This window comes from Ornithodoros turicata, chromosome 10 (genome assembly GCF_037126465.1).
Source record: "Ornithodoros turicata isolate Travis chromosome 10, ASM3712646v1, whole genome shotgun sequence".
NCBI lineage: Eukaryota > Metazoa > Arthropoda > Arachnida > Ixodida > Argasidae > Ornithodoros > Ornithodoros turicata.
Genome location: NC_088210.1, coordinates 23,631,578 through 23,656,404, shown reverse-complemented (window position 1 = coordinate 23,656,404; position 24,827 = coordinate 23,631,578). Strand labels below are relative to the sequence as shown.

The following is a 24,827-nucleotide window of genomic DNA, read 5'->3' as shown; positions in this document are numbered from 1 at the left end:
GAATGTTCCAATACTTGTTCCAGTATGTTCCAATACAAGACGATGGGAAACCAGTACGAATATCAGATTTTTTTTTTTTTTATTGTAGTAGAGGAGGCTCACAAAGAAATATTTTGCGGGAAAGAAAACATCCGTGAAGTCATCGTCAGTTGCCGTTCGGTTTTTGCCCGTGGGAAGTTTCGGAGACACGGACTCCAATGGAAGGTTGTCCGCGTACGTCACGTGTTGACACGTGTTCGTCGTACGTCATAAGCGAGCTGCAAACGAGTTCCCTGTGAAGTTGGTCCAAGACGCGCGTGGTCTTCGCCCCCACCCCCACCGAGCAACATGCCGTCATATCGTGCAACAGTTGCCACCACGGTCTAAATCTGTGTTATCTGTATTCTGCACTGTAAAAACAGAACTTCACCGCAGAGCACGCTGTGCGCCATACCATAGTCACGAATGATAGGGTGGTTTCTGATCGAAGAGGGAGAGGGGGATACGCCTTTTTGTGGCAATTATCACGTATACGAATTGACACAAAAAGGCGTACGCTCCCCTCTCTCTTCTAATCAAAAGCGATAATCCTATCATTCGTGGCAATGGTTGGCGCACTGCGTGCTCTGCGGTGAAGTTCTGTTTTTAAAATGTGCATTTTTTTTTTTTTTTCGTGTGACCCGGAAGTTTCATAAAAGTGGTTTCAAGTTTTGAGATGGACGACGCCACGATGTGCGCATTCTATACAATCCGTCTGGCAACATTGCCTCCTCCAGAGTCGTTTCTCGGTCTCATGTCTCATCACCAGAGCAGTTTCCACTGGCAGTCTTCCAATGCGTGCCGGAAATTCGCCTCGAGCCACTAACCACCATCCGGAATGACATCGGTGTCCCCCCTGATTTGTTGAAAACGGGAGGCGTGCGCCTTTTTGGGACACTTATGCAGTTGTGTTGACACAAAAAGGCGTACGCCCCCCTCTCTTTTCAAATCACCACCATCAATGAGCCGAAACGTCCACACTCTTAAAAATAAACTTCACCACATAGCACGCTCCTAGCCAACCATCATTCGAGTGACATCGTTCTTTCCTCTGATTTGCTGAAAACGGGGGGCGTACGCCATTTTTTGTGGCATTTTGCAGTTCATAATTGCCACAAAATGGCGTACGCCCCCCCCCCCCCCGTTTTTCATCAAGTCACGATCCTTTGATACCGTGATCAAGTCAAGGGAGGGAAAGTTGATTCGGGATGATGGTTGGCCCGTCAACTCCCCTCCCCCCCTTTTTTTTTTTTTTTGGCTATAGCCCCCCCCCCCCTCCCCCCGTTTTAACAGTGCACTTGCAACGATCTTCGGCGGTCGCAGACAACGTACCGTTTTCGTCAAGTTCCTTCCGCATTTATAAGAACACAAAGCACGCAGGCTGTCTGGAGTAGAGTCTAGTCTGGAGGACATGGAAATAATGCCTTGTTGCGCTATCTTATCTGTGGTCTTTTGTTTGCCATGCACCTCGGGGCTAATTTCGGCTGAGATTAAATCTGGTATTCCTATTAGCGCTCTGATTTGGTCGCCAATTCTCCCGAGGCGCTGCGTGCACCTCCAGAGAAAAAGGCATAACTAATGAAGGCATGCGGATTTCCCATCACGATTTGGACCGAAATGCTGCGGGGGGTGTTGCTGCAACGGAACAAAGGGCCAAAAGCGTTTCACCTCCGATATATTCCCTCTCTCCTTTTATTTTATTTTTTCCTCGTGATCGGTTTGCGAGCAGGACTCCCGGAATCTGTACGTGTCCTCTTTATCACGCGGTGGACGGTTTTCACCAAAAAATAATGACCAATGAAACGACCGTACCCTCAAAACATAACTTCACCACATAACGTTCCTTTTATGTTGGTGCCAAGGTAACGCGAGGAGGCATTCCTCTCAGCACTTTAATGCCCCTTTGTGTGTCACAAAAAGGCGTACGTCTCCCGTCTTCACCAAGCCACACTCTTAGAAATGAACTTCACCGCATAGCACGCTCCTAGCCAACCATAATCTCGAATGATATCGTTATTTTCCCTGATTTGTTGAAAACGGTAGGCGTACGCCTTATTTGTGACAATTATGAACCGCATAAGTGTCACAAAAAAGGCGTACGCCTCCCGTTTTCAACAAATCAGGGAACATAACGATATCATTCGAGATGATGGTTGGCTAGGAGCATGCTATGCGGTGAAGTTCATTTTTAAGAGTGCAGGGGAGAGAACGAATGCCATTCGGGATGATGGTTAGCGAAGAGCGTGCTGCACAGAAGTTCTGCTTCAAGAGTGCAGGTGAAAGAGTTCGTATACCGCTTGACTGATACTTGATATACTGATACTGAGTACGTGATAAACTTTTTTTTTTTAACGCGCTTTTTAACACTCGTAAATAGTAGTCATAATTTGGGGTTGTAGGTCGCGAGACAGCTGTGGTCATGAGCGACTTCGAATCATTTCGAATGCCATTGCTCTCTCTCTCCTGCATTTGTTGAGAACGAGATGGATACGCCTTTTTCGGACATATAATGTGTCAAAAAGGGGCGTACACTTCCTGTTGCCAGGATACAGAACGGTGCATGTAAGAAAAAAAGAAAAAAAAAGTGCAAGTTGGAAAGCAATTACAACTTCTAGCCCCCAAATTGCAACAGACAATTTCAGGAAATCCCAGTACTCCTTGCGCACGCGTTGCATCCTGGGAGAGTATTGTCATGAGGAAGGGAAGGGAGACAGTCTTTCACGTTTCGTTTTCGCTGACCTTGACACCTCGTGGGCAATGGTCCGAGGGAGGAGGAATCGAAACAGTTTGGAGACCTCTCCTACTCTCTGATAAGCAAATTCCTATATAATTCGAAGCAGCGCTAAGCCCTCTGGTATATTCGGAAGTCGAAATTGACTTCCGGTACAGCATGTTGTCCCTAAACTTCTCATAGACTTCCGAGGGACTTGTTGTTGCAATGCATCTAGTCCCTAAACGGACCAAACTTACTTTTTTTTTTTTTTTTTTGTCAGAGCGTAGTTTGCTTCCGGCAGGGCTACGTGATGAAGTTCTGCGTTGAAACCTGACTGTTTGCGTCATAGTACCAAGTTGGTTGCTTTCTCGGGGTGGGTTACCTTGGGATCAGTAATGTTACCACGCATCTATGAATACGTGTATGAATATGCATATTCATTTTTAAAAAAGCGTGAACGCCATCGAGTCGTCTACGTCATCAACCTGCTTCAGGAAGCATGCTTTCCCACGTTCAAACAAGCACTCTAATAGGAGATTTATCCGTCTACGAGCTACAGTAATTTCTCTTTAAAATAACGACAGTGCAGGAACCTATGGCGTTCTGTTTCGTTGCTGTAGACTACCATTATGGTGTCATCAAGAAAATGACCACTCGATGGAAATCGTGATGATCCTTCGAACTAAGATACACGAAGCAAAGGAGGAAAACGCGGTAGACGGCGGCCGAGGAAGCTACACCGCGTGGATCAGGGGGAACGCGATGATTGAGATCTTTGGATAGCTTCGTGACTTCCCTTTTTGTTTTTCTGCATAGGGATGAAACGGAGCATGGGTACAGCTTGCGTACAGATGGCGCTACGTGTTGTGTTATGTTGAACGGAGCAGGATTTCGGTACACACTTTTTTGTATTCACACGAGCGATTCCCCAGGATACTCCAGCGGAAGATGCGGAAACCGTCATAGCTTTCTGCTGCCACGTAAGCGCCAGACCTCTACGTCATGTCATTTCGTGCACTGCTAACCGTTGGGAATGTCCTGCGGTGCAGCCACAAGATATTCCGTAGCAGACGACAGGAAAAGACGCAGGTACGGTGTCGTCTGCTAAGTGCGCAGCGCGCGAATGCTCAACATAACACGCGGTGGATCTTCTCACCTACGAGCAGGTTTTTTTTTTACTTTTTGTCTTTCACTAGGGTAGTCCGTGGAGATGCCACTCGTGTGGGTACACCGTATCACACAGCCTGTAAGGCAGCCTACCGCGGTCGGCCGCACGCAGTTCCAAACAAACCCCAACTTGTTCATATTTTCGTGACTCTTCCACACAGTCGCTGTAGTTGGGGAGAAGCCACGCAAAAAAGAGAAAAAGGACACTAGTTTTTCGACGATTCTGACGATCAATTTACAGATCCAGATCAAAAAACCGGGAGATCGTGAATTTGCAATGTCATATGAAAGTTAACACTGGTGGCTTTTGCGAGACTGCTTTGTTGTTGTTGTTTGACTCCGTGGGTTGCACCTCTTCCGCGTGCAGCTGGAGGTGGACGTGGAGTGCGGCGGGGCGGCCGGCGGCACGACCGCGTCCAACCAGAAGAGCGTGTTCCTCGAGAAGGTCCGCCAGTCGACGGCCGCATGCCAGGCTGGAGACTTCGCTACGGCCGCCCAGCTGTACAGCGAGGCGCTCGCCCTGGACCCAACAAACCACGTCCTCTACAGTAACAGATCGGCAGCATTGGTGCGCCTCGGCAAGTACGGCCCCGCACTTCAAGATGCCATCAAAGCCAGAGAACTGAACCCCCGTTGGCCCAAGGTATGCCTTTGGATACAGCTCCTGTGATTTCTTTGCTGCAATGGGACAGTTTAGCCAGTGAGCGCAGTTTAATAGTTCGGTGGAGCAGGTGGATCTTGTTGAAACTTCGGCCGTTTTACGTTGGTGATATGGTTTGCTTGCGGCAGCAGGTGGAGCAGCCTGTGGTATAATATGCTGTTCCTTCACCAAGGTTTGAGAAATGCCTGAGATTAGACGTGGCACTGATGATAAATGCGCATCAGAGCCTTAGGACATCCCATTAGGAACTGTGGTAGGCTTCTTTGGAAGTGGTAACTGAGAGCTGAAAAATGAGATTTGTGGTGATACTTTCAGTGTTCACATATTTAGCATTCTATAGGCAAAGCTGTACCTATTAACTCTTCCGTTAATGCATGACATTACATACTGTGTAGCCCTATGTGCTATGTACTGTGTGCACGCTATGGACATCTGGGTCCACTTGTACTAACGCTGAAGAAATTCCTCAGTGCTGTCCTCAGCAGCTGCCAGTGCTCTATAGTATGAGCAGTGTTGAGGATATAGTACATATTATACCCAAAACACTACTGTTCCCTGAGATGTAACCCCCAATTTACCTTCACCCCTCACCCACCTCTCCCTCCTTGACCCTTACCTATGGAATAGTTACACTGGCTACTGCTAGACATACATTGGTGCACATGCCAAGATCTTGTGCCCTAATAAATAATGCTATCCCCTGCCCTCTTTCACACTTAGCATACTTATGACTCCTACAGTCACTATTTTGAGTGCAACATAACTTTGTCACGCTATCGGGAATTTTGTTGCTTAGAGGGCTTTGAACACGGGTGTATACTGCTGTATCACATACTAAGTTTTCATTTGTGATGGTGTATACCAGTGCAGTTCTGCTCTGTAGGCATGTCTTCGTGCCAATTGTTGCCTGGGGGCTTGAAAGGACTGCTCGAGATAATCACCCATACCAGTAGTGAAAATATTTTGGGGAAGGGTTCTGTGGGGAGTTTACATGGGGGAGGAGAATTCCCCCTCGTTTTCCTCTCCCAAATACATGATTTGGGAGGGGTTTGAAGCCCCCTGCCCCATGTCTACGCCACTAGCTGACTCATACTAGTCAATAGCACCATATAATTTTAGATTATATATCCACCTCTATACCAAGAGAAAACATATCTTGGACTTCAAAGTTTAGAATTTATGTACTTTAGGCACTGTCATAGATTCCCAAACACTTCCAGGGATTGCAGTACTTTGGCCACTTCTTGATGCACACGTGTCATATTTTGCTCACTGGTAGAACAATGTCTGGAACTTAGGGACAGAAAAAACGTTTTGCTGCTTTTTTTCTTTTGTTCCATAAATATAATAGCTTTGCACTCTACGAGTGAACTTACCACTTTACTGAAGTACCACTTTAGCATAAGTATCCCTGCTATGCTTCAGGCCTACTACCGGCAGGGTGTTGCCCTCCAGTGCCTTGGGCGACATGCAGATGCACTGGCAGCATTTGCATCAGGGCTCGGTCAAGATTCAAAGTCTGTGCAGCTGCTCGCTGGTCTTATTGAGGCCGCCATGAAAAGCCCACTAAGAGGTAACTTTGTGCGGGTTTTGTACATACTTCACTGACTAGTATTATTAATCTGCAGCTACTGTTGAGCCTACGTACAGGCAGTTACAGTCGATGCGCCTGGACAAGTCCCCGTTTGTCATGACATCTGTAATCGGACAAGAACTGTTGGCAGCTGGACACCATGCTGCTGCAGTTGTTGTACTGGAGTCTGCTCTTCACATTGGCACCTGCAGTTTGAAGCTCCGAGGCTCTGTGTTCTCTGCTCTGTCTTCTGCTTTCTGGGCATTAAACAGGCTGGACCGTGCCATTGCTTACATGCAGCAGGATTTGGCAGTTGCAAGATCACTCGGTGAGCTCTGTTTCGTTGGTATTCTATAGCTCTGCAGAATACGGCAAATGTATTTTTAACATGACTGGCAAATTATGTTATTATTAATTTTTAGAGATGAGACGAATCCAGAATTTTCCAAATCCGAATCCGAATCTAAGGAAGGTTCTGTGAATCCATGAATCTTTGAATCCTTTCGTAAAAAAAAAAGAGTTTAGAAAGCCAGGGGAAAACACTTCTACTGAAAAGTATTTTGAAGCAGGATATGATATATTTGTTTAACGAAAAACAAATTAAATAACAGTTCACTTTCGGAAGAAAACATACCCGTATACTTCTTCTTAAATGTAAATTTATTGAACATGCTGTTCGTCGACTACAGGAAGTACATAAATTCTCTAGTCTGAATTGTTTCCATAAAACTAAGAAACAATCAAAGGCAAAACCATGCTACTTTTAAACTTGTAATGTAAGGGTTCCTGTCTGAACTCTTTCAGTCCAGAGCAATGTCAACGGTGGTGGTGGTAGTGCTGAAAGGGCCCGCTGTTGTCGGCAATGTAAACAAACAAACAAACAAACAAACAAACAAACAAGAAAACATTCGCCGGCCAATCAGGCTTTTGGCGGACTCCGCAGGTGCCAATCTTAAAAAGAAACAAACGAACGTGGTTGGTGGATTCAAAAGATTCGATTCGCCGTTCTGGGCAGTGGGATTCGGATTCCCGAATCTCGAATCCCTGCCTAGGATTCAAGGATTCAAGGATTCAGTTGGCACATCCCTGTTAATTTTTAAACGCAGACACATTATGTCAGCCCTTTCTTGTGATGCACAACTGCCATAAATCTTAACCTTTACCAGCGGAGTATCTGTTTGACTATAGTCAGTGACAGCATAAGTCATACACTTGACCCCACCCCACACAAGAATCGCTCCGTGCGCGCGAATGCAGTGCGGCACGGCCAAGTGGGGACTAGAGGGGAGAGAGAGAGCCGGTACTACATCACGAAGCGGGAGAGTAGTGCAAAGGCTGGTAGCCAATCGCAGGAGCCTACCACGGATGAGTGGGCGGTCCCAACTGTCGGACTTAAGTTGTCACTGACTATATTTTGCCTGGACTAGTACAAAATTTACTTTTTTTGTTGCTTCATAGGAGACCAGGCTGGAGAATGCAGAGCACACGGCAACTTGGGTGCGGCATACTTCTCCAAAGGAAATTACAAAGAAGCCCTCACGAGCCACAGATACCAGTTGGTATTGGCGATGAAGTGCAAAGACAGCCAAGCAGCAGCATTGGCTCTCACGAGTCTCGGACACGTGTATACTGCAGTTGGAGACTACCCTAATGCTCTTGCTAGTCACAAACAGTGTGTGCAGCTTGTGCGTCAGATGGGAGATCGCCTTCAAGAGGCTCGAGAGGTACGTCCTAGGGAACTTGTCATGTAAAGTCATGTCTCGCTAACTTCTTATCCGGATTACGTTACCGGGAACGAACCTGCTACCACTAGATTTTTGTCTCGGTTATCTGGCAATTCGTTATCTGTATTCGGACATCGAGATACGAGGACCAATCTTCTAGGACCTAGGTCATCCTGATTCGCTTATCCGGAAAAGTGTCAATGTCCTCTGTCCCTGGCATGTGCTGTGTTCGCATTGTTCCGGAAAAGGGTCATATTTCACAGGGGCATTCTGTTCTGTTTGACTCCCCTTTCCTCAGAGGTTACTCCCTTTTGATGTGTGCAGGCACACAGTAGAGATGATAGGCGATAAGTGGAAGAGGTACCCTGTATCCACCGGGTGCAAGAAATCCACGTGTGAACATCAATGTCCAGGCCGTCCGAAAGCATGGCCTGTCTTTTGGCCTCTGCGAAAGACATTTGCAAAAAGACAAAGACATGTGCGCGGGACCAACTTTCTGATACTTTACCTGTCTTTGAAATGCAGGGTGATGCAGCGGATGCTGTGGCTGTGACCGAAATTTTGACGCACGCGTGCACACTAATTTCAAGCAGCTCACTTCGCATTCGTTTTTGAAGTAACGATCGTTTCCTTGTTTTTTTTTCTGGAGCTATAAAGAGGTCTCCCAAATTTTTCGGGTCTCCCCGGAAGTTGGTTCGGTTATCCCGAAATTCGTTATCCGGACGAAAAGGCACGACTCCCAAGGTGTCCGGATAATCGAGACATGACAGTATACATTAGCAAATGCGTAAATACCTAATGGCCTGCAGGTTGGCAACGTTGGTGCTGTCTATCTGGCAATGGGAGACTTTGAGCGTGCAGTGGAGTGCCACACAGAGCATCTTCGACTGGCCAAACAAATGGGCAACAGAGTCGAAGAGGCTCGTGCTTACAGCAACTTAGGATCTTCTCATCATTACCGAAGAGCATTTGAGCAGGCTCGCACTTTCCACGAGCATGTCTTACGCTTAGCTCGGGAACTTGGAGATCGTGCCATAGAAGCTCGAGCATATGCTGGATTGGGCCATGCTGCACGCTGCATGGGGGACTGCCAACAAGCACGACGATGGCACGAAAAGCAGCTAGACATGGCTCTGGCATCAAAGGATAAGGTACGTGCTTTTATGCATATTCGTATTGCAGGAAAGCAATGCTAAGTTGCTTTTCAGTGGTGGGGAGTTGAAATAGCTAGTACTCAAGTACTACTTTATGTACAGTTTTGAGTACCTGCTCTTAAGTATTCAAGTGCTGACTGGTAATGCAACAACAAAATTGAAAAATATCAGTACATTGTTTTTGTGACTGTTAAAGTACCTTGCCAAGTACTTTGCACCTTACTTTAAGCACATTTGCAGTACAATACTTTGTACTGTGCCTAAAGTACCACTGATGCCAGATACTCAGCCACAGAGGTACTTCTCCCATCACTAAGTTTACATAGCATAATTAGAGCCTGATATTCTCGGGAAGTATTTTTTTCTAAATTTGGGGGGTAAAAACTGGTAAATAAACACGTGCTCTAAATTCTAAACTCACACTGGTTTGGTACAAACGGTGATGTAACTGCATTTTCTGCCAAACAAGTTAGTGTGCGTTCCTACAGTGAGGGCAATTTGCCGGGTAAAAATTGGACTTCACCCTAAAGGGGCAATTAACATTCAATCTGGAGTGCAAATTTGGGGAAGAATTGAATGAAGAAAGAGCATTTTACCGAAAGTCCGTGCATACCTAACATCACCCGTTTCCATCATCCCGAAAAGGTGGCTGAAGGTCGGGCCTGCTCCAACCTGGGCATCGTCTACCAGCTACTAGGCCACTTCGAGGCAGCATTAAAGCTGCACCAAGCACATCTCAACATTGCACGGCAGCTGGGAGATCGGGCAGGAATGGGACGTGCCTACGGAAACATGGGCAACGCCCACAGTGCCATGGGGTGCTACGAACAAGCCATTCAACTCCACAAGCAGGAGCTTACGATTTCGAAGGAAGTCAACGACCGTAGCGCTGAGGCCTCGACACATGGGAACCTGGCTGTTGCCTACCAGGCACTTGGGCGCCATGAAATAGCGTTACTGCATTACCACAGTCACTTGAACATTGCACGCGAGCTGAAAGACGCTGCGGCGGAAGCCTGTGCCCTGTGTAACCTGGGAAACTGCTACAGTTCACGAGGGGAATTCGCTCAAGCGGTGCCGTATTACGAAAATTTCCTGCGCCTTTCCGAGGAGGTTGGAGAAGTGGAGGCTCAAGCTCGGGCCTGCCATTTCCTCGGTTATGCTCACTACTGCCTGGGCAACTACAAGGTAAGACGTAACAAGATTATTTTCAAATTTGCGTCGTTATTTTGTTCCCTGTAACACCCTGTACATGACACACCTTTGCAGGATGCTATTGAGTATTACAAGAAGGACTTAGTACTGGCAAAGAACTTGCAAGATCGCACCACTATGGGCCGTGCCTATTGCAACCTTGGCCTAGCTCATCTGGCGCTCGGAAACCTGGAGTCGGCACTTGAGTGCCAAAAGTACTTCCTCGCTGTTTCTCAAGTGTCTCGAAATGTTCAGGTTGGTACAATGCCTAAATTGTGGATGTGCGTGAGATCTCAGATATTCATTCGAATAATGTGCTGTTCAGTAAGGCTGAGACAGTGTGTGTTCATGCAGCATTTAGTTTTAGCTGCTGTTACTAGATATTAATATCAGCCTTATGGGAAGTCTTGAACAAGGTTAGTTTCCTGCATGTCTGATTGTGATCCCCGCAGCGAAGGGACTGTTTGGTAGCAATGTTTCATGATAAGCAATATCATAGTTTGTCAATACTAGGAAATTGTATTAAGACTGCTAGTAGACGAGAGGACATGCATGCTACAGAAACTTTGTAACCAACTGAGAACCTACTGGAAACTTGAATGCTTTGGAAGGATATGCGTGCTGATCATTGGATCGTTGTGGACGTGTGTTATCCCCTTGTAGGGTAAATTTCGTGCTTTGGGAAACATGGGAGACGTCTTGATGAAGATGAAAGACACGACTGAAGCAGTGAAGATCTACCAGAAGCAGCTCCTGCTTGTTAGGCACACCAATGACAGACCTCTAGAAGCCGCTGCCTATGGTGCACTTGGCCTCTGCCACCGTCAGATGCAGTGCTACGACAAGGCCTTGGGATACCACACCCAGGTACGAGCTCTACAGAACCTCACAATATATGCAGAGAGAGTCAAAAAAGGGCTTAAAGTGAAACTCTGTTCATCATTCTGGCATTCCTTGTTCACAATAAAGCTGCAGTCGCTGCGTTAATTATCTTCAGGGATGCCTACCGAGTTCACCAGACAGGCAAGGTTGTCGTGTGCAGCAGGAATAAAATGCGATATTGAAGCAAGAACCTGACTTGCTGTGCAAATGTTTTCGCTTGTAATAACCATACTTGTAATTTCTGAGTGAACAACAAAGTGAAGGTGGTGCACACGTGAAAACACAGCACAAGCAGCACGCATGTGATGTGATGCAGGCAGGTTATCTATGGAGTAATTCCATTTAAAGAAGCAGCAAATGTGCGTAACGTAATATACATTTAAATGCTATCTGGTTGCCATATTCAAAGAGCAACCCATCGCACCTTGCGCATGAAATGTAGCAAACTGATTGTGTGACATCGAACACTGAACTTGGAATCTAAAACTCTCGAAGCTCAACACAGACTTTGCTCTCTTGGACAGGAACTCACCATTCAGCAGGAATTGGGAGATGTTCGTGGAGAGTGTCGTGCTCATGGCCACTTGGGAGCAGTGCACTTAGCATTGGGACACGCTGGCCATGCAGCTCGTTGCTTCGCCGAACAACTGGAGCGTGCCAGGGAGTTGAGAGACTGTGCGTTGGAAGCGCAAGCTTTGGGCAACTTGGGTATCGCCCGTCTAGGAATGGCCCATTTTGAGGATGCCATTGGTTACTTTGAGCAGCAGTTGGCACTCCTGGAACAGGTTTGTGGGACCGGTGTCGTCGACAATATGACACACGAAGTCGGCAGTCCCGGGACCTGTGGTGGTAGTGATGGTGAGCTCGTGCCCTACGTACAGGGTATTTCTCAGAATGTAAGCCGCTGCAACAGTAGCAGCAAACTAGTATGCAAACTGCAACACTTCGTGACATTTTTGTACCTCAGTTACTCTGGGGACTGAAAGACGAATTGGGATCAACATTTAAGAGCAGTGACTGTACCCACTACCACAACCCTGGGGACTGCCACTGCGTCGACTTAATGCATTGATGGAGCGAAAAATAAATAAAATAATAATTTGATATATTGTGTGTTCACAGCTGGGTACCAACATTGCATTACTGGACAAAGGTAGAGCATATGGTAGCCTCGGAGACTGCTACGATGCTCTAGGAGACTTTGAAGAGGCAGTGAAATGCCACGAGCAGTACCTGAGTGTAGCACTGAAAGCTTCGTCGTCAAAAGACCAGGAAAGAGCTTACCGTGGCCTTGGAAACTCTTACCGGTGCCTAGGAAATTTGCAGCAAGCATTGGTTAGTATACTACGTATATATATATTGAATGAGGTACCGTGCGGAAGAGAGAAAACATACGATCATGTTTTACACAGAACACTTTCGATACTTGTGCTGAATTATTTCTGGTAAACAATCCTATTGGTCGTAGACAATATGAGATGCCACGTTTATGGTACCGAGTAGCAATTCAAACTACGTTATACAGCATGTAAAGGTGTAATAAGAAATTTTGCTAGCAGTTTGCCTCTGGAAACTTGTCCCACATTGCTTTTGTGTATGCAGGTTTGTCTCGAAAAACGACTCGTAGTTGCTTATGAGCTTCCCGAAGGTGCATCTAGTGGTAAGGCAGCTGCGTACGGTGAACTGGGCGCTCTTCACCGTGAGCTTGGGAACTACGAGCAAGCCCTATCCTGTCTCGAACGTCAGATGGGTCTGGCACAGGATGACCGTGCAGCTCAAGGTCGGGCAGCTTCCGGACTTGGGGCAGTATATCATGCCATGGGAGCGTACGATCGTGCCCTTCACTGGCATCGAATGGATCTAGCCTTGGCTGAGGAAACTGGAGACAGGGCAGCACAAGGCCATGCTTATGGGAACCTTGGAATGGCACACGAATCTCTTGGAGACTATGAGCAAGCAGTTGCTTGTCAGGAACAGCACCTAAGCATAGCAGCCCAGATTGGAGACAAAGTTGCCAAGGCACTTGCTTACAGCAGCTTAGGTAAATAATAGTTTTTAATGTGTATGTGGCAAGAAATTTCATCAAACTGAAATTTTACTTTTTATATTTACTATTTTATAATACTGAAAATTTGAGGGCCCTTAAAGTAAATAAATGAATGAAATGTTTTGGCATTACAGTTTGGTGTAGGGTTAAATTAATAAAACTGGTATAATTAATTTAGTCGATTAAAACACTCCCATACAGTTAATTATATTTGACAAATTAACAAAATAAATAAATAAAATGACATTAAAATCATAGCAGTAAATTCTATATCCAAAACCTCACTCACCTTTTCAATGGAGATATCTTTCCCCCTCCCCTATATTTTCCCACTACATTTCTTCTTCGTGCTGTGGAATAAATTTGCTTATGTTCGCCGTTACCGTATTTTGCCGTACGTTTGCTTATTATGCATATGTTGCTGTTACGCAGGTCGTGTACATCATGCACTTGGAAATGTGTCCCAGGCTGTGACTTATCTACAGCAAGGACTGCAGATAGCAGAACAGTTAGGCAGGCGTGATGAGGAGGCAAAGATCCGGCATCGGCTGGGGTTGGCACTCTGGCTCGAGAATGATCTCGAAGGGGCGCAGCACCATTTGCACCGTGCCGCCGACTTACTGGAGTCCCTTCGTAATGAGGCACGAGGCTCGCCAAAATATAAATCTTTACTGCACAACCTTCTGCTTACAGTCTACCAAGCACTACAGGTATGTTGTATTTTTTTAGGTTAAGAGAAATTTATTAAAAGTAGTACTCAGGATCATATCTAATGTCCTAAGAATCCTACCTCACTTATGCCCTTATGGGAAATAACCACTTTATTTAGAGTACGATTGGGGTGGTTGGGGTGCACCAGGCAATACGTTACCCATTGATCGCAGTAATTTTGTGCATTATAATGAATGACGGACCTGACAATGAGGACCGAAGTCCTACATTGTTCACAATGCACAATGCATTTAACTGTAAATGTTGCAGATTTTAGTGGACTGTATACTCGTGTGGCAGATTCTGAAGGAAAAAATTGCTCAAATTTGGCCGCTGGAAGCCAGAATCGTGGGATCTTTGCACTGTCATAACAGACATTCGAGACGTTCACCACGGTACTATTTGGGTTGAATGTAAAATACACAGTGGCCACATTTGGCCAGAATAGGTTGTACCTCGGACATTTCCACCTTGGAACATTTCCATGTTCCTAGCTCTAAAAACTGTCCTAGCATTTGAACATGTATATAGTGGGATAGGTCTGAGAAGGCGTTTTTTCATCTCTGCAGAGGGTGCTGGTGGCTCTAGGCAGGAAAGAAGAAGCATTGCTGGCTGCTGAACGAAGTCGGACACGAACGTCTTCAGATGTGGTCTTGGAGCGCCACACGAGAAGCACTGGCGCCTACATACCAAATACTGTGGAACAACTAGTGGACATTGTCAACCGTCAGAAAGCATCCTTGCTTTACTACAGCATAGCAGCTGGGAAGCTTCTCACTTGGTTTCTGGTGCCGCACAAAGGTATTTAGAATTATGTAACTTTTTTACATAGAATTTTACACTTTCCATAGATATTTTACATATAATTTTTACATCTTAAAATTTTTAGTATTCTTATTATTTTATTTTAAATTTTTAAATAAAAATCAATTTTAGATTTTTATACATGTTTATGTATGTGTGTTTTTAACATTTCTTTATGTTTTATGAATTTTTGTACATAGAATTTTAGAATTACATAACGTTTTCCACTTTTTAACTTTTGTTCCACTGCCACATGTAATGGACACCGAATGTTGCTGTTTTAGGTGTGGTTGGATTCAGCGAGGAAACCATCTGCGATGGTGAAGATGAAGCCAGCCTCCCTGATAAGGAAGGAAAGCTACCCACTGGAGCTCCTGTGCTAATGAACCACATCAATGGTCTCCGGGAAGCCCTCGGTGTGGACCAGACGCTGGCAGGAGCAGAGCAGGATGGAGATGACTTTTGGCAGAGCCACTGGGAAGAGGCTAGTGACAAAATTGGCCAGGTGAGTTTGGCCTCTTTTTGTTTTTGGAAACAAGAGGTGGCCAATGAGTGGCCACAAGGTGGGTAACACAAAGAGTGGCCCTTACTTATATCATAAGGGTGTGAGTACGGCTTTGATCTATGCAGTTAGTTCCATGTTATCGGTATTGGTTGAAAAGGGCAATGCTCTGACCGATTGCATGGACGTCGAGGAGATTCCTCTGTGGCATCCTCAGTAGCTTTGTCAGTTCTCTACACACGACAGAGCATTGAATAGTTGCCATGCTGGAAGTACTACTGAAGCTATTGAGTACACCACTGAGAAGTCTCCGTCACATTTGTGCAAGCGAGCCCTGATGATAGTTGATGACATTTTACGTCAAATGGGGAAAATAATTGTTGTTGCTCATAGCCTTCAGCATGATGGCTACGCTAGACGCTCGTGCTGGGTAGTTGTTATCTGGGTACATATTCCGTGTCTGCATGTCTCTCTCTCGTTTTCATAGTACGGACATCACCTTTTGCAGGATCCAGAGAGACATGGGTTCAGCAGGCTTGGCAACCGTAACCACCTGTTGAACAGTTCGAACTACAGTCTGAGCAGTTTGTTTAGTGTTGGTAGTGTCAGCGTGACATCGGGCCCAGCTAGCAGAGCTGGGAGCATGAGAGCTCCTCGTCCTCACTGGCCAGGTCCGCCGTCGCTCCACGCCCTCTACCAGCTCCTCATTGCACCATGGGAAGAAGAAATCACGCCAGGAACGAAAGACATCCTGGTCATCCCCGACGGTGACCTCTACCTCGTGCCGTTTGCAATGCTACGTCTTGACGGAACATCCGAATACCTCTGCGAGCGGTTCAGCTTGACCGTCCTCCCATCTTTAGCAGCACTGCGTGCAACCCAACGTGCCAAAGCAGCCAGGCAGCCACCAGGCAGCGATCAGCTGAATTCCCTCGTTGTTGGGAATCCGCGGCTGACACCAGCAGTGATGAAGTGGATCGGATGTGCGGACATTCCACAAGCAGCGCAAGAGGCTGAGCTAGTTTCAGAGATAGTCGGTGGTGATGTCCTCATGGGTGGGGAGGCAACAAAAGAAGCTGTTGTGAGCCGCCTTGTGCAGGCAGAATGCGTTCATCTGGCAACCCACGTGTCCTGGAAAACACCTGCCGTTGTGCTCGGAAGCGGGGGAGACTTCGCCGAAGAAGAGCACTCTGAAGAAGGTGATGAAGAAGTGAAGCCTCCATCTGGGTCTCTCCTGACGGCGGAAGAAGTGGCGGGATTACGGCTCGTGGCTCGCCTTGTTGTGTTGAGTGCGTGCCACACCCGATCCCATCACGGGAAGGTAGACTCCAGTTCCTTGATGGCACTGGCTGGAGCATTTCTTACTGCTGGTGCTCACTGTGTGCTGGTTTCCCTCTGGCCTGTGCCCGATACAGCAGTGAAAATACTGCTGCGGACTTTCTACTCGTCACTAATGCAGGTACATACCCTCTTTAGAGTGCTCTATTGTTCCATATCAGTCAAAAACTATCCACGTGAAAACATACTCATTTATACTTTTTGGTATGACTTTCTGAAAAATTTGGACTGTGTATTTCTGCAGTGATTATAAGTAGAGCCTGAAGCTTTAAGGTTTAATCCGATTCTTTCCCGAATTTGCACCTTCATTTTTTTTATTTAATTTTTTTTGTGTTAGTTTTTGTGAGAGGACAGCATGAAGGAATGGGGGACAGGGAGGTTAGTATGCGTCCTGAGCCGACGGACCCTGAATTGAAGGTTGCCTCTTTAGGGTGAAACCAGATTTTTACCCGGCAAATTGCTCTCAGTGAGACGTATGTAAGAATGAACACTAGCCTGTTTGACAGCAAATGCACTTACATCACCGTCCGTACCAAACCAGTACGGTTAGTTCGAGTAACTGAGCCCGATTTCTCCCCGAATTTAGCGTACTGGAAGCTTTTCCACCCAAATTTGCAATTTAGAGCACATGTTCATTTACCTGATTTTTACCCCCCGAATTTAGAAAAAAATATTTCCCTGAAAACTTCAGGCTCTAATTATAAGAGCTTCCCCAAGTATTTTACCAGGGTTTACAGGATGAATCACTGAATCACAATTAGTGTTTTCACTGGGCAAACACTTTTGAGAATCAACATGTGTATTCTTGACACCTATGCAAACTTTTTAGTTTCTTTTAAGCACTCTCTTCTGAACGATACCACATGTCATGCCCATTAACGCTTCTGGTTCATGGCGAACAGTTAAACATAATTTGGAAGAATCGCAGTAAAAATCATGTGGGTACATTCTTTGGTATAGCTTTAGAGAACGTTTGCTGTTAAGCATTGTGTAGCCATGATTTAAATACTTGTGAACCATCTGTGTGTCACTGAGATATACTTTCTGTGAGTCATTCTAACAACCCTTCCTTTCTGGGCGTCTTTGCAGGGTTCTCGTGTGAGCACAGCGCTGAGAGAGGCCATGTGCACGATTCAGACAACAAAGCACTTTGGACATCCTGCCAACTGGGCAAGCTTTTTGCTTCTGGGCGGTGATGTGCACCTTTCAAACCAGGTGGTGCTCATGGGCCAAGCGCTCGTTGAGTTGCTCAAGGCTCCTGAGAAGTGCCGCGACGCTCTTCGTGTGGTTCTACACTTGGTAGGTTGAGTGCATTTAGAAATGGTGCTAAAGATGCTGGGACAGCTTGCACCGAGCCATGCAAGATCTGTTTTGGCAAGCGACAATGAAAACTTGCACAAAGGAGACACAGAACAAGTCTAGTCTTTCAACCGCGTTTATTCACGCTAAACAAACAACAAATGTAACCATGTTACTTTCTGTAGATTCCTCCTAGTTGCTCAACCACAGCCCCAATGTGGCCTCAATGTGGTGAACTGAACCAAGTGCCAGCGCTGGTTACCGTACTCTTTTTTTTTTCTTCTGTAAATGTGGCTGAAAGCACACTCAACATTTGTTCTTAGTTCGGAGTCAGTAAACTTGATGAAAGTGGCAGCCTGTCCCGTGTCCTAATCTTCATTGTTGCATATCAAGAACGATATATACTGACCGGCTCAAAAGGGGTCATTTTAATGAGTGTCGACTTGTCAGTTAATTCCCACACCAAAGGGAGTTAGCAGAGTTAATACCGTGCCATTGCGGCAAGCCACGCTAGTGAAGCTGTTGTTCCACATGGGCAGTAGCCCTGGGAGAGGTCACATGTTTCTGAGGACCAATAGGAATTACCTAAGGCCTGCGATGCTCTTGGTCAAGGTCACCGAGTACTCGTGTATACAGGGTGTTTGCTCTAACGTGTCCAGAAATTATATTAAAAGAAAAGCAAGTGGTACTTTTCTGCTACTTGAGTAAGAAACAGGTACTGCTTCACTAGTAGCGCCTGTTTCTTAGTCAAGTGGCTGAAAAGTAGCGCTCGTATCTCTTTTATCACTCGCTTTAAATAAAATTTCTGGACACGTTGGAGCAAACACCCTGTATAGCAGGTCAACTGTCATGCAAAATAATGTATATTTTCCAAATCTGCTCTGGTCCTGCACTACAGTGACCCTTGAAGCTAGCGCATATTGTGTGCCTTTGTTAAATTACGTTATTCCTGTTGTTACACTTAAGTGGCTAAAGTTATCCTACTGTGGCATTGTAGAACGTAATTGTGGAACAAATATTGTTATTTTACAGGTCGAGAAGTCATTGCAGCGTATTCAGAGGGGCCACAAAAATGCAATGTACACAACTCAGAAATCCATAGAAAGCAAGGTTGGCCCAATTTCCGGCTGGAAAGAATTGCTGATGGCTGTGGGATTCCGTTTTGAACCGGCAGCAAATGGTCTGCCTGCTTCAGTTTTCTTCCCGCAGGCTGATCCGGGAGAACGTCTTGTGCAATGTAGCGCGAGCCTGCAAGCCTTACTTGGTAAATTACGTTTGCCACGCCTCTTTGGTGCCCACAACTGCAGACACGCTTACGTTACATGTTCTTATAGGCCTGTCTGTGATATCACTGAGTGCCATATCAAAGCTGCTCTCGAGTCCAGAATTTGCCGACGATATTATTGAGCTGGTAAGTGTACAGCCTGGTGTCACGTACTGTAGAATGTGAATTATGCAGTGCTTATTCATACAGACAGTTATACAGTTAACATCACAGGGGTTTGCAAAGCCGTAATTGATGTTTCTTGATAAAATTATGTGCAGATGCGGCAAGTCGTAGCACAGTTAGGCAAGACAGAACAAGATAATGTTGAGTGCCATGTCATCGTGAAACTCTGGAGCGTCCCTGGCTGCCATGAACTTCTAGCTTCACTAGGTAAGCAGTGAATTGCGTTTAAGCTCTGTAAGGCGATCCGTAGCTTTTGAGAGTTGCTATACAGCTGCATCAGTTGAGGTTGGTAATGCAAGTGTTCACAGAATAATTTCTGATTGGTTTTGTATTTGGTTAGTTATAATAAGCTGTCATGCAGTTCAAAAAGTAAACTTACTGGTTGCTACCCATGCAGATGGCCTTTGTTTCTACTATACTTTTCTTTTTTGTGCAGTCGTTACATGATTGTATGTGCAGGTTTTGACCTCATGGAAGTAGGGAAAGATGAAGTCACCCTGCGAATGGGAAAACAAGCAAATCGCAGGTCAATACAATTCGCTTTGCAGGCACTGCTGGCAGTGTTTGGTAAGTCCCATCCATCCATTTCTGTGCATGATGAGTCAGGGCCCCTTGATAACTCTCTCTGTTGGAGAGAATGACTCAGAATATGGCCCAGAAATATTGGAAAAGCCAAAATAAGCTTAATTTTTGTTATTAGAATCACTTATAACTCAAAGTACAGTGAAAGACAAAAAGTAGAATCGGCTTTGAGTTATCCCTTGATGCCAATTCGAAGCTTTTCCTCCGTCTATGTTGTTTCAGGATATGTGCCGGCCTGTGGGCTTGTCATTGCATGTATATTACATTTAAAAAAAATAAAAAAATTATTGCAGACACTCAAGAAGCACCAAAGAGCTTGGATATTGAAGAGGGCAGCGACCTGGATAGCCTAGACAGTGACAGCCACACAAACCCATCGCCACCACCAGTTCCCAGTTTGGGTTTCCACGTCCCTTTTTCGCGTCCTGTTCTCGGACAAGGAAACGGCGCATTTACGAACTACGTCCGCGCCAGAGGAGAACCCGACGGACGTACCGCTCCGTCTTCCGACCAGAAGGGGCGTGACAGTGACACCTTCACACCGAGCCCCGTCATCCCGAATGGGGCACCTTTCATCGGCAAATACAGGCCCACCCTGCACGCATCATCCTTGGGTAACCAGAATCCCACCGTGTGTGGCCAGGATAGTCCTCTGATAGGTGACGCCAACGCAAAGAGACCGGACAGCTCATCATCAGCCAGTTCCGACTGGGACGTCGGACAGATGACCGTGCGTCGCCAGAATGCGCACTCGACCGCCACACTTTCTATGTGTCTCGCTTCCGGGTTCGAGTCGCAGAGCAGTGATTCCGATAAGAACGACTTGCCTCTTAACAGGCATCGCTTCAGCGTAGGGATCTCTCGGCCCTTACCCCTCGCCCCTCCCCTGGTGGCGCCACGCTCCAGCCTCATGGCTCCATCGAAGCAGCCGAGGAGGATAAGGGAGTTGCCAGGAGAGAACGGAGCTGTCGATTTTGACACCGAGACGTTGTTGGAGTCTGCTTGTAATAGCAGCTCTTCGCGGAAGGAGCGCCCCGTACAGGAGCTCTTGTCCCACCAGTTCAGACACTTTCCCCGAGCACCTCCGATTTCAGATGTGTATCATGATCGTAACATGGGACTGGATATTGCGCCTTCCCTGTCTAAAATTTTGGCAGACGACGGTGGTAGAATTCTCACGGAGAAAGATTATGCAGATGACGTGGAGAGCAAAAAACTTTCTCCGCCACCCATCATGCGCAGGAATAAGCCTCTGCCGCCGCCGCCACCGCCGCCGAAACAGCAAACCAGTTCCAAACCGCTTCGACCTAGTAAAGGTGTGCCGCCACTGCCAGACAACATGCACGGGATAAGTGACGGCAGTTTAGCCATTCCGACAGTGGACGAAGAACAGTTTTCGGCTGCATTACAGTTGAGTGATATAAGTGACAGAAGGATTGGTGACAGAAGTGACAGCAGTGACGGATCTTCGCACAACAGAGACACGGTGTCTACAGTAAGACGGAAACCAAAAGCACTTTCTGTTGACAACAGCACTGCATCAGTTTCAGAGTGCTAAGTTTGTAAAAAGTTTGTAAAATGTAGAGGCCTGAGGGCATTATGGGAGATCGAAGTTACACATAATTTCTGCTGTCTGCTGTGCCATTGCTTTTCCTTTCCCTCTGTTAACCTTACACAGCGGCATTTCAAGTGAAGCAAAGCATCAGAAGCAGAAAACATAATGCATCAACAGATGTCACTTATAACAGTGTTCCCAGCCAGACCACTCAGAGCAAGGAAGGGTAACAGGCTACTTTCGTTACCTTTCCCATTTTCGTTACTCAAATATTTTGGTTTCCATTATCAGTTTCTGACACCAACCATTCAATTCTGTTTTTGTTACGTTTCTGTTACTGTTTCCGGTAATGGCACGGCTGTGACTGAGTTGCCAATGGACAGCCTCTCACTTCGGAGAGATCCGTACACCTCCCAGGATTTAAAAAGTATACGTATTAATGTGTCTTCATCCTATAGCCCACAACCTGCAGATGGACGTAACCAGACCCCTTTGCAAGGTCGCATCCACGGGCGGACGCTATCACTGGTAGACAATATTGCTATTTCACGGAGATGTTACAAAAACTTTGTGTATGTGTTTACATCGTGAGTTATGCGGACTCGGATGAGTCAGTGGCGGATGTTTCCTCGTGTCGCTGCTTAACAATAATAGCCATTAGCCGAATTCAATAGCCGCTATCATTTTCATTTCTGTTTCCGGTAATGGAAGAACATGGTATGCGCTTCTGTTACAAGCTCCAATTTTAGTAATATACCGTTTCTGTTACCATTACCATTCCCTGCTCTAGAGTGATCGGAAGCAGCCAGTCAGATCTCACAAGTCACTGCTAACTACTGGCTCTATCCCCAGAGTATAATTGGGCAGCAAAATGTCATCACCCACTATTCCCTGCTTAAGATGTTGCTCCAAACCACTGCTGTGCCTGCGATTCAGCTGCATATATTCATCATCATCGTCATCATGTCTGCATGTATCATCCTCACAGATCAAATGCAATGGTATACTGAAGTGCCACTAAGAACTAAAAAAATATAGATTAGAAAGATAGATTTTATTTCATATTATAAATCAGGGTCATGTGGACTCAGTACCGTATTTACTCGCATAAAGCTGGAAAAGTTGGGGGGAACATTCGTAACAATATTCGAGTGACGCAAAATTTAAAAATTTTAGTGTAATGGTCATATAGGCTTCCGGTAGAGCCGATACTGACAAGCACGAAAGTAGTACTCCCCTGTAGCAGAGCAACAATTTAATTTAATTTAATTTAATTTAGTACTCACCTACTGTGCAGCCGGCGACGGTTGGGAGGCAAAATACCGGGCCACCACTCATCCTACAGGTGAAATACGGCGAGACGCTGCAACGCAGCACTGGAAGGAGCTGCTAGTCACAAATGCAGGTGCGCAAATTACACAATTTTTTTATTTTCTTGGCATTTTTGGTGCCAAACTAGGGGTTTGAAAATATACGATGGCACAAAATATGCGAGTAAATATGGTATGCAAAACATCAGTGCAGTAGGGGAACATCACACACTCTCACTAATTTTCCAAAGAAGCCGCAAAACTAAAAGAGAATGCAACATCGTTGAGAGTTAGCACCTCTCTCCTAGCAACAGTGCAGGTGTCTCCGCTCTTCACTCAACATTGGAAGTCTGCCAGCAGCTGTGGTGAGGACGAGGAGACTGAAATCGGCCTTCGAGGAGCAATGTTGCCAGATGCACATGGTACAATGCGAGATGCGTCAACTGCAGTGATATAAATTTGGCGAGATGCTCAAGACAGAGACCTCGTTCGTAGTAGCACTCCAACTTTTGTCATAGCTCATGACCACTCTGACATAACCGCCGCCTTACCTCACCCTTGCTTGATTTGTCTTTCAATCTCTCTCTCTCTCTCTCATATATGCACCTTGAACCTCACTTCCAAACGTGTGTGGGTGAACCAGGCTATAGGCATCCCAGCGTGTTGCTGCTCCATTGAATGTTGAAGTTCCTTCAGCTGTTCTAGGAATGTTTCAGAGATATGTACAAAAGAATGTATATTTCCACAGATAACATATGAATGTTGATGACTTTATTTCAGTCGCAACATTGTAAATGCCATCTGCCCACTCCCAGGCTTTTCATGGTAATAAACCACATCCTACCCTTATGCATGCATCTTTGTACTTTAGTGTAAATCATAGGTTCCCAAACAGTGTTCTGCGAACTGCTTTTCAGCATTCCACAAGCGGCTCCTCACCTCCACCCAGTCATGCTGCCGGAACTCGCATGACTTGGTTCGCTACAAATACGTGAGCCAGGCCAACGTTGGCCGGGACCCAGGGTTCCTTGAGACCTTAGGTTCCACGGGGTGAGAAAGCTTGAGAACGTATGGTGTAGATGATTCTTTCTCCATGATAGTGTGGGACTAGTTTTTGCAAAAAAATACCCCCAAAATATAAATGCCATCAGGAAACATTACACACTTCCATGAAGTCCAAAATATAAATGCCATCAGGAAACATTACACACTTCCATGAATTTTCGAAAGAGAAGCTGCAGAGCTTCATACTTTTCGATTCGCTACGAGTAGGGTTTCCAAAAATGAGGAGGTAGAAGTGACTTTCCTCAAGAGTCCGGGTGGAACTATTGGGAAGCAACTATCCACGAAAACAAGGAATTCAAAAAGCTTCTTTGTTCTTTATCTTTGTGTCTTTGTGGCTCAAGTGCACGATGTCACTGAGAGCCCTGGTGCCAACCCTGTCTCCTAACGACAGTGCGCGCACCTTCCCAATCTCCGCCCCACGCCGGAAGGCTAAAAAGCTGCCAGCAACTGTGGTGAGAACATTGAAATCGACCTCGGAGGAGTGATATTGCTAGACGGGTGGCAGATTGAGCACACTATTACATGATACTTCTGAAAACTACAAATTAATTTTGACGATACTCAAATGTCACACTGAGAAATAATATTTTGGGAGAATGCAATGTGAGAGACACGGGGGAGGGGGGGAAAGGATATGTTTATTTGGTGGTAGTGGCACTTGAAGCACTGCTTATGCCTGGCCCCAGCCCAGCCTTCCTTTGATTTACCCGCCCGGGCCTGGCCTGACTGCTTCATACCTGCTTGAGAAATGCCCAGTGTAGCGGGCTGTAAAAGTTTATCATGGCCACCTAACACAAGCTCGAGCCCGATTTAGGATCGTCATTGTAGGAGCCCAGGCCCGACCCGGGCCCATAATGTCAAACACAAGCCTTGAACAGGCCCGCAAAAAGGTGGCTTTACCCGGCCTGTGGGCCGGGCTGGGCTTTCGGATAGGCCTGAGCCCATGCAGTGCTCTAGTGGCACTACCCAATGGCTATACCTAATAACCTTTGCACACCTGGAAGCTCTTATTGCCCATGACATTCTGTGGTCTTTCAGCTTCATAGGATTTTCAAAAAAAACAGCTACTAGCATGGTG

The 24,827-nt window shown here is 46.1% G+C and overlaps 1 protein-coding gene across 1 annotated transcript in view; it reads left to right on the top strand.

Annotated features, from left to right (window-relative positions):
* Window positions 1-21,442, top strand: part of LOC135371115 (tetratricopeptide repeat protein 28-like) — a 28,005-nt gene extending 6,563 nt beyond the window's left edge. Inside the window, exons 2-22 of the mRNA XM_064605128.1 lie at window positions 4,266-4,541; window positions 5,985-6,132; window positions 6,188-6,460; window positions 7,591-7,856; window positions 8,666-9,007; window positions 9,656-10,198; window positions 10,280-10,459; window positions 10,868-11,071; window positions 11,611-11,871; window positions 12,209-12,421; window positions 12,689-13,127; window positions 13,566-13,843; window positions 14,414-14,645; window positions 14,933-15,153; window positions 15,659-16,609; window positions 17,578-17,787; window positions 18,820-19,051; window positions 19,122-19,198; window positions 19,333-19,444; window positions 19,697-19,804; window positions 20,113-21,442. Of these exons, the coding sequence (XP_064461198.1) occupies window positions 4,266-4,541; window positions 5,985-6,132; window positions 6,188-6,460; window positions 7,591-7,856; window positions 8,666-9,007; window positions 9,656-10,198; window positions 10,280-10,459; window positions 10,868-11,071; window positions 11,611-11,871; window positions 12,209-12,421; window positions 12,689-13,127; window positions 13,566-13,843; window positions 14,414-14,645; window positions 14,933-15,153; window positions 15,659-16,609; window positions 17,578-17,787; window positions 18,820-19,051; window positions 19,122-19,198; window positions 19,333-19,444; window positions 19,697-19,804; window positions 20,113-21,377 (6,831 nt within the window). The 3' untranslated portion in view covers window positions 21,378-21,442. The remainder of the gene's footprint in view (window positions 1-4,265; window positions 4,542-5,984; window positions 6,133-6,187; window positions 6,461-7,590; window positions 7,857-8,665; window positions 9,008-9,655; window positions 10,199-10,279; window positions 10,460-10,867; window positions 11,072-11,610; window positions 11,872-12,208; window positions 12,422-12,688; window positions 13,128-13,565; window positions 13,844-14,413; window positions 14,646-14,932; window positions 15,154-15,658; window positions 16,610-17,577; window positions 17,788-18,819; window positions 19,052-19,121; window positions 19,199-19,332; window positions 19,445-19,696; window positions 19,805-20,112) is intronic.
* The last annotated feature ends 3,385 nt before the right edge of the window (window positions 21,443-24,827 follow it).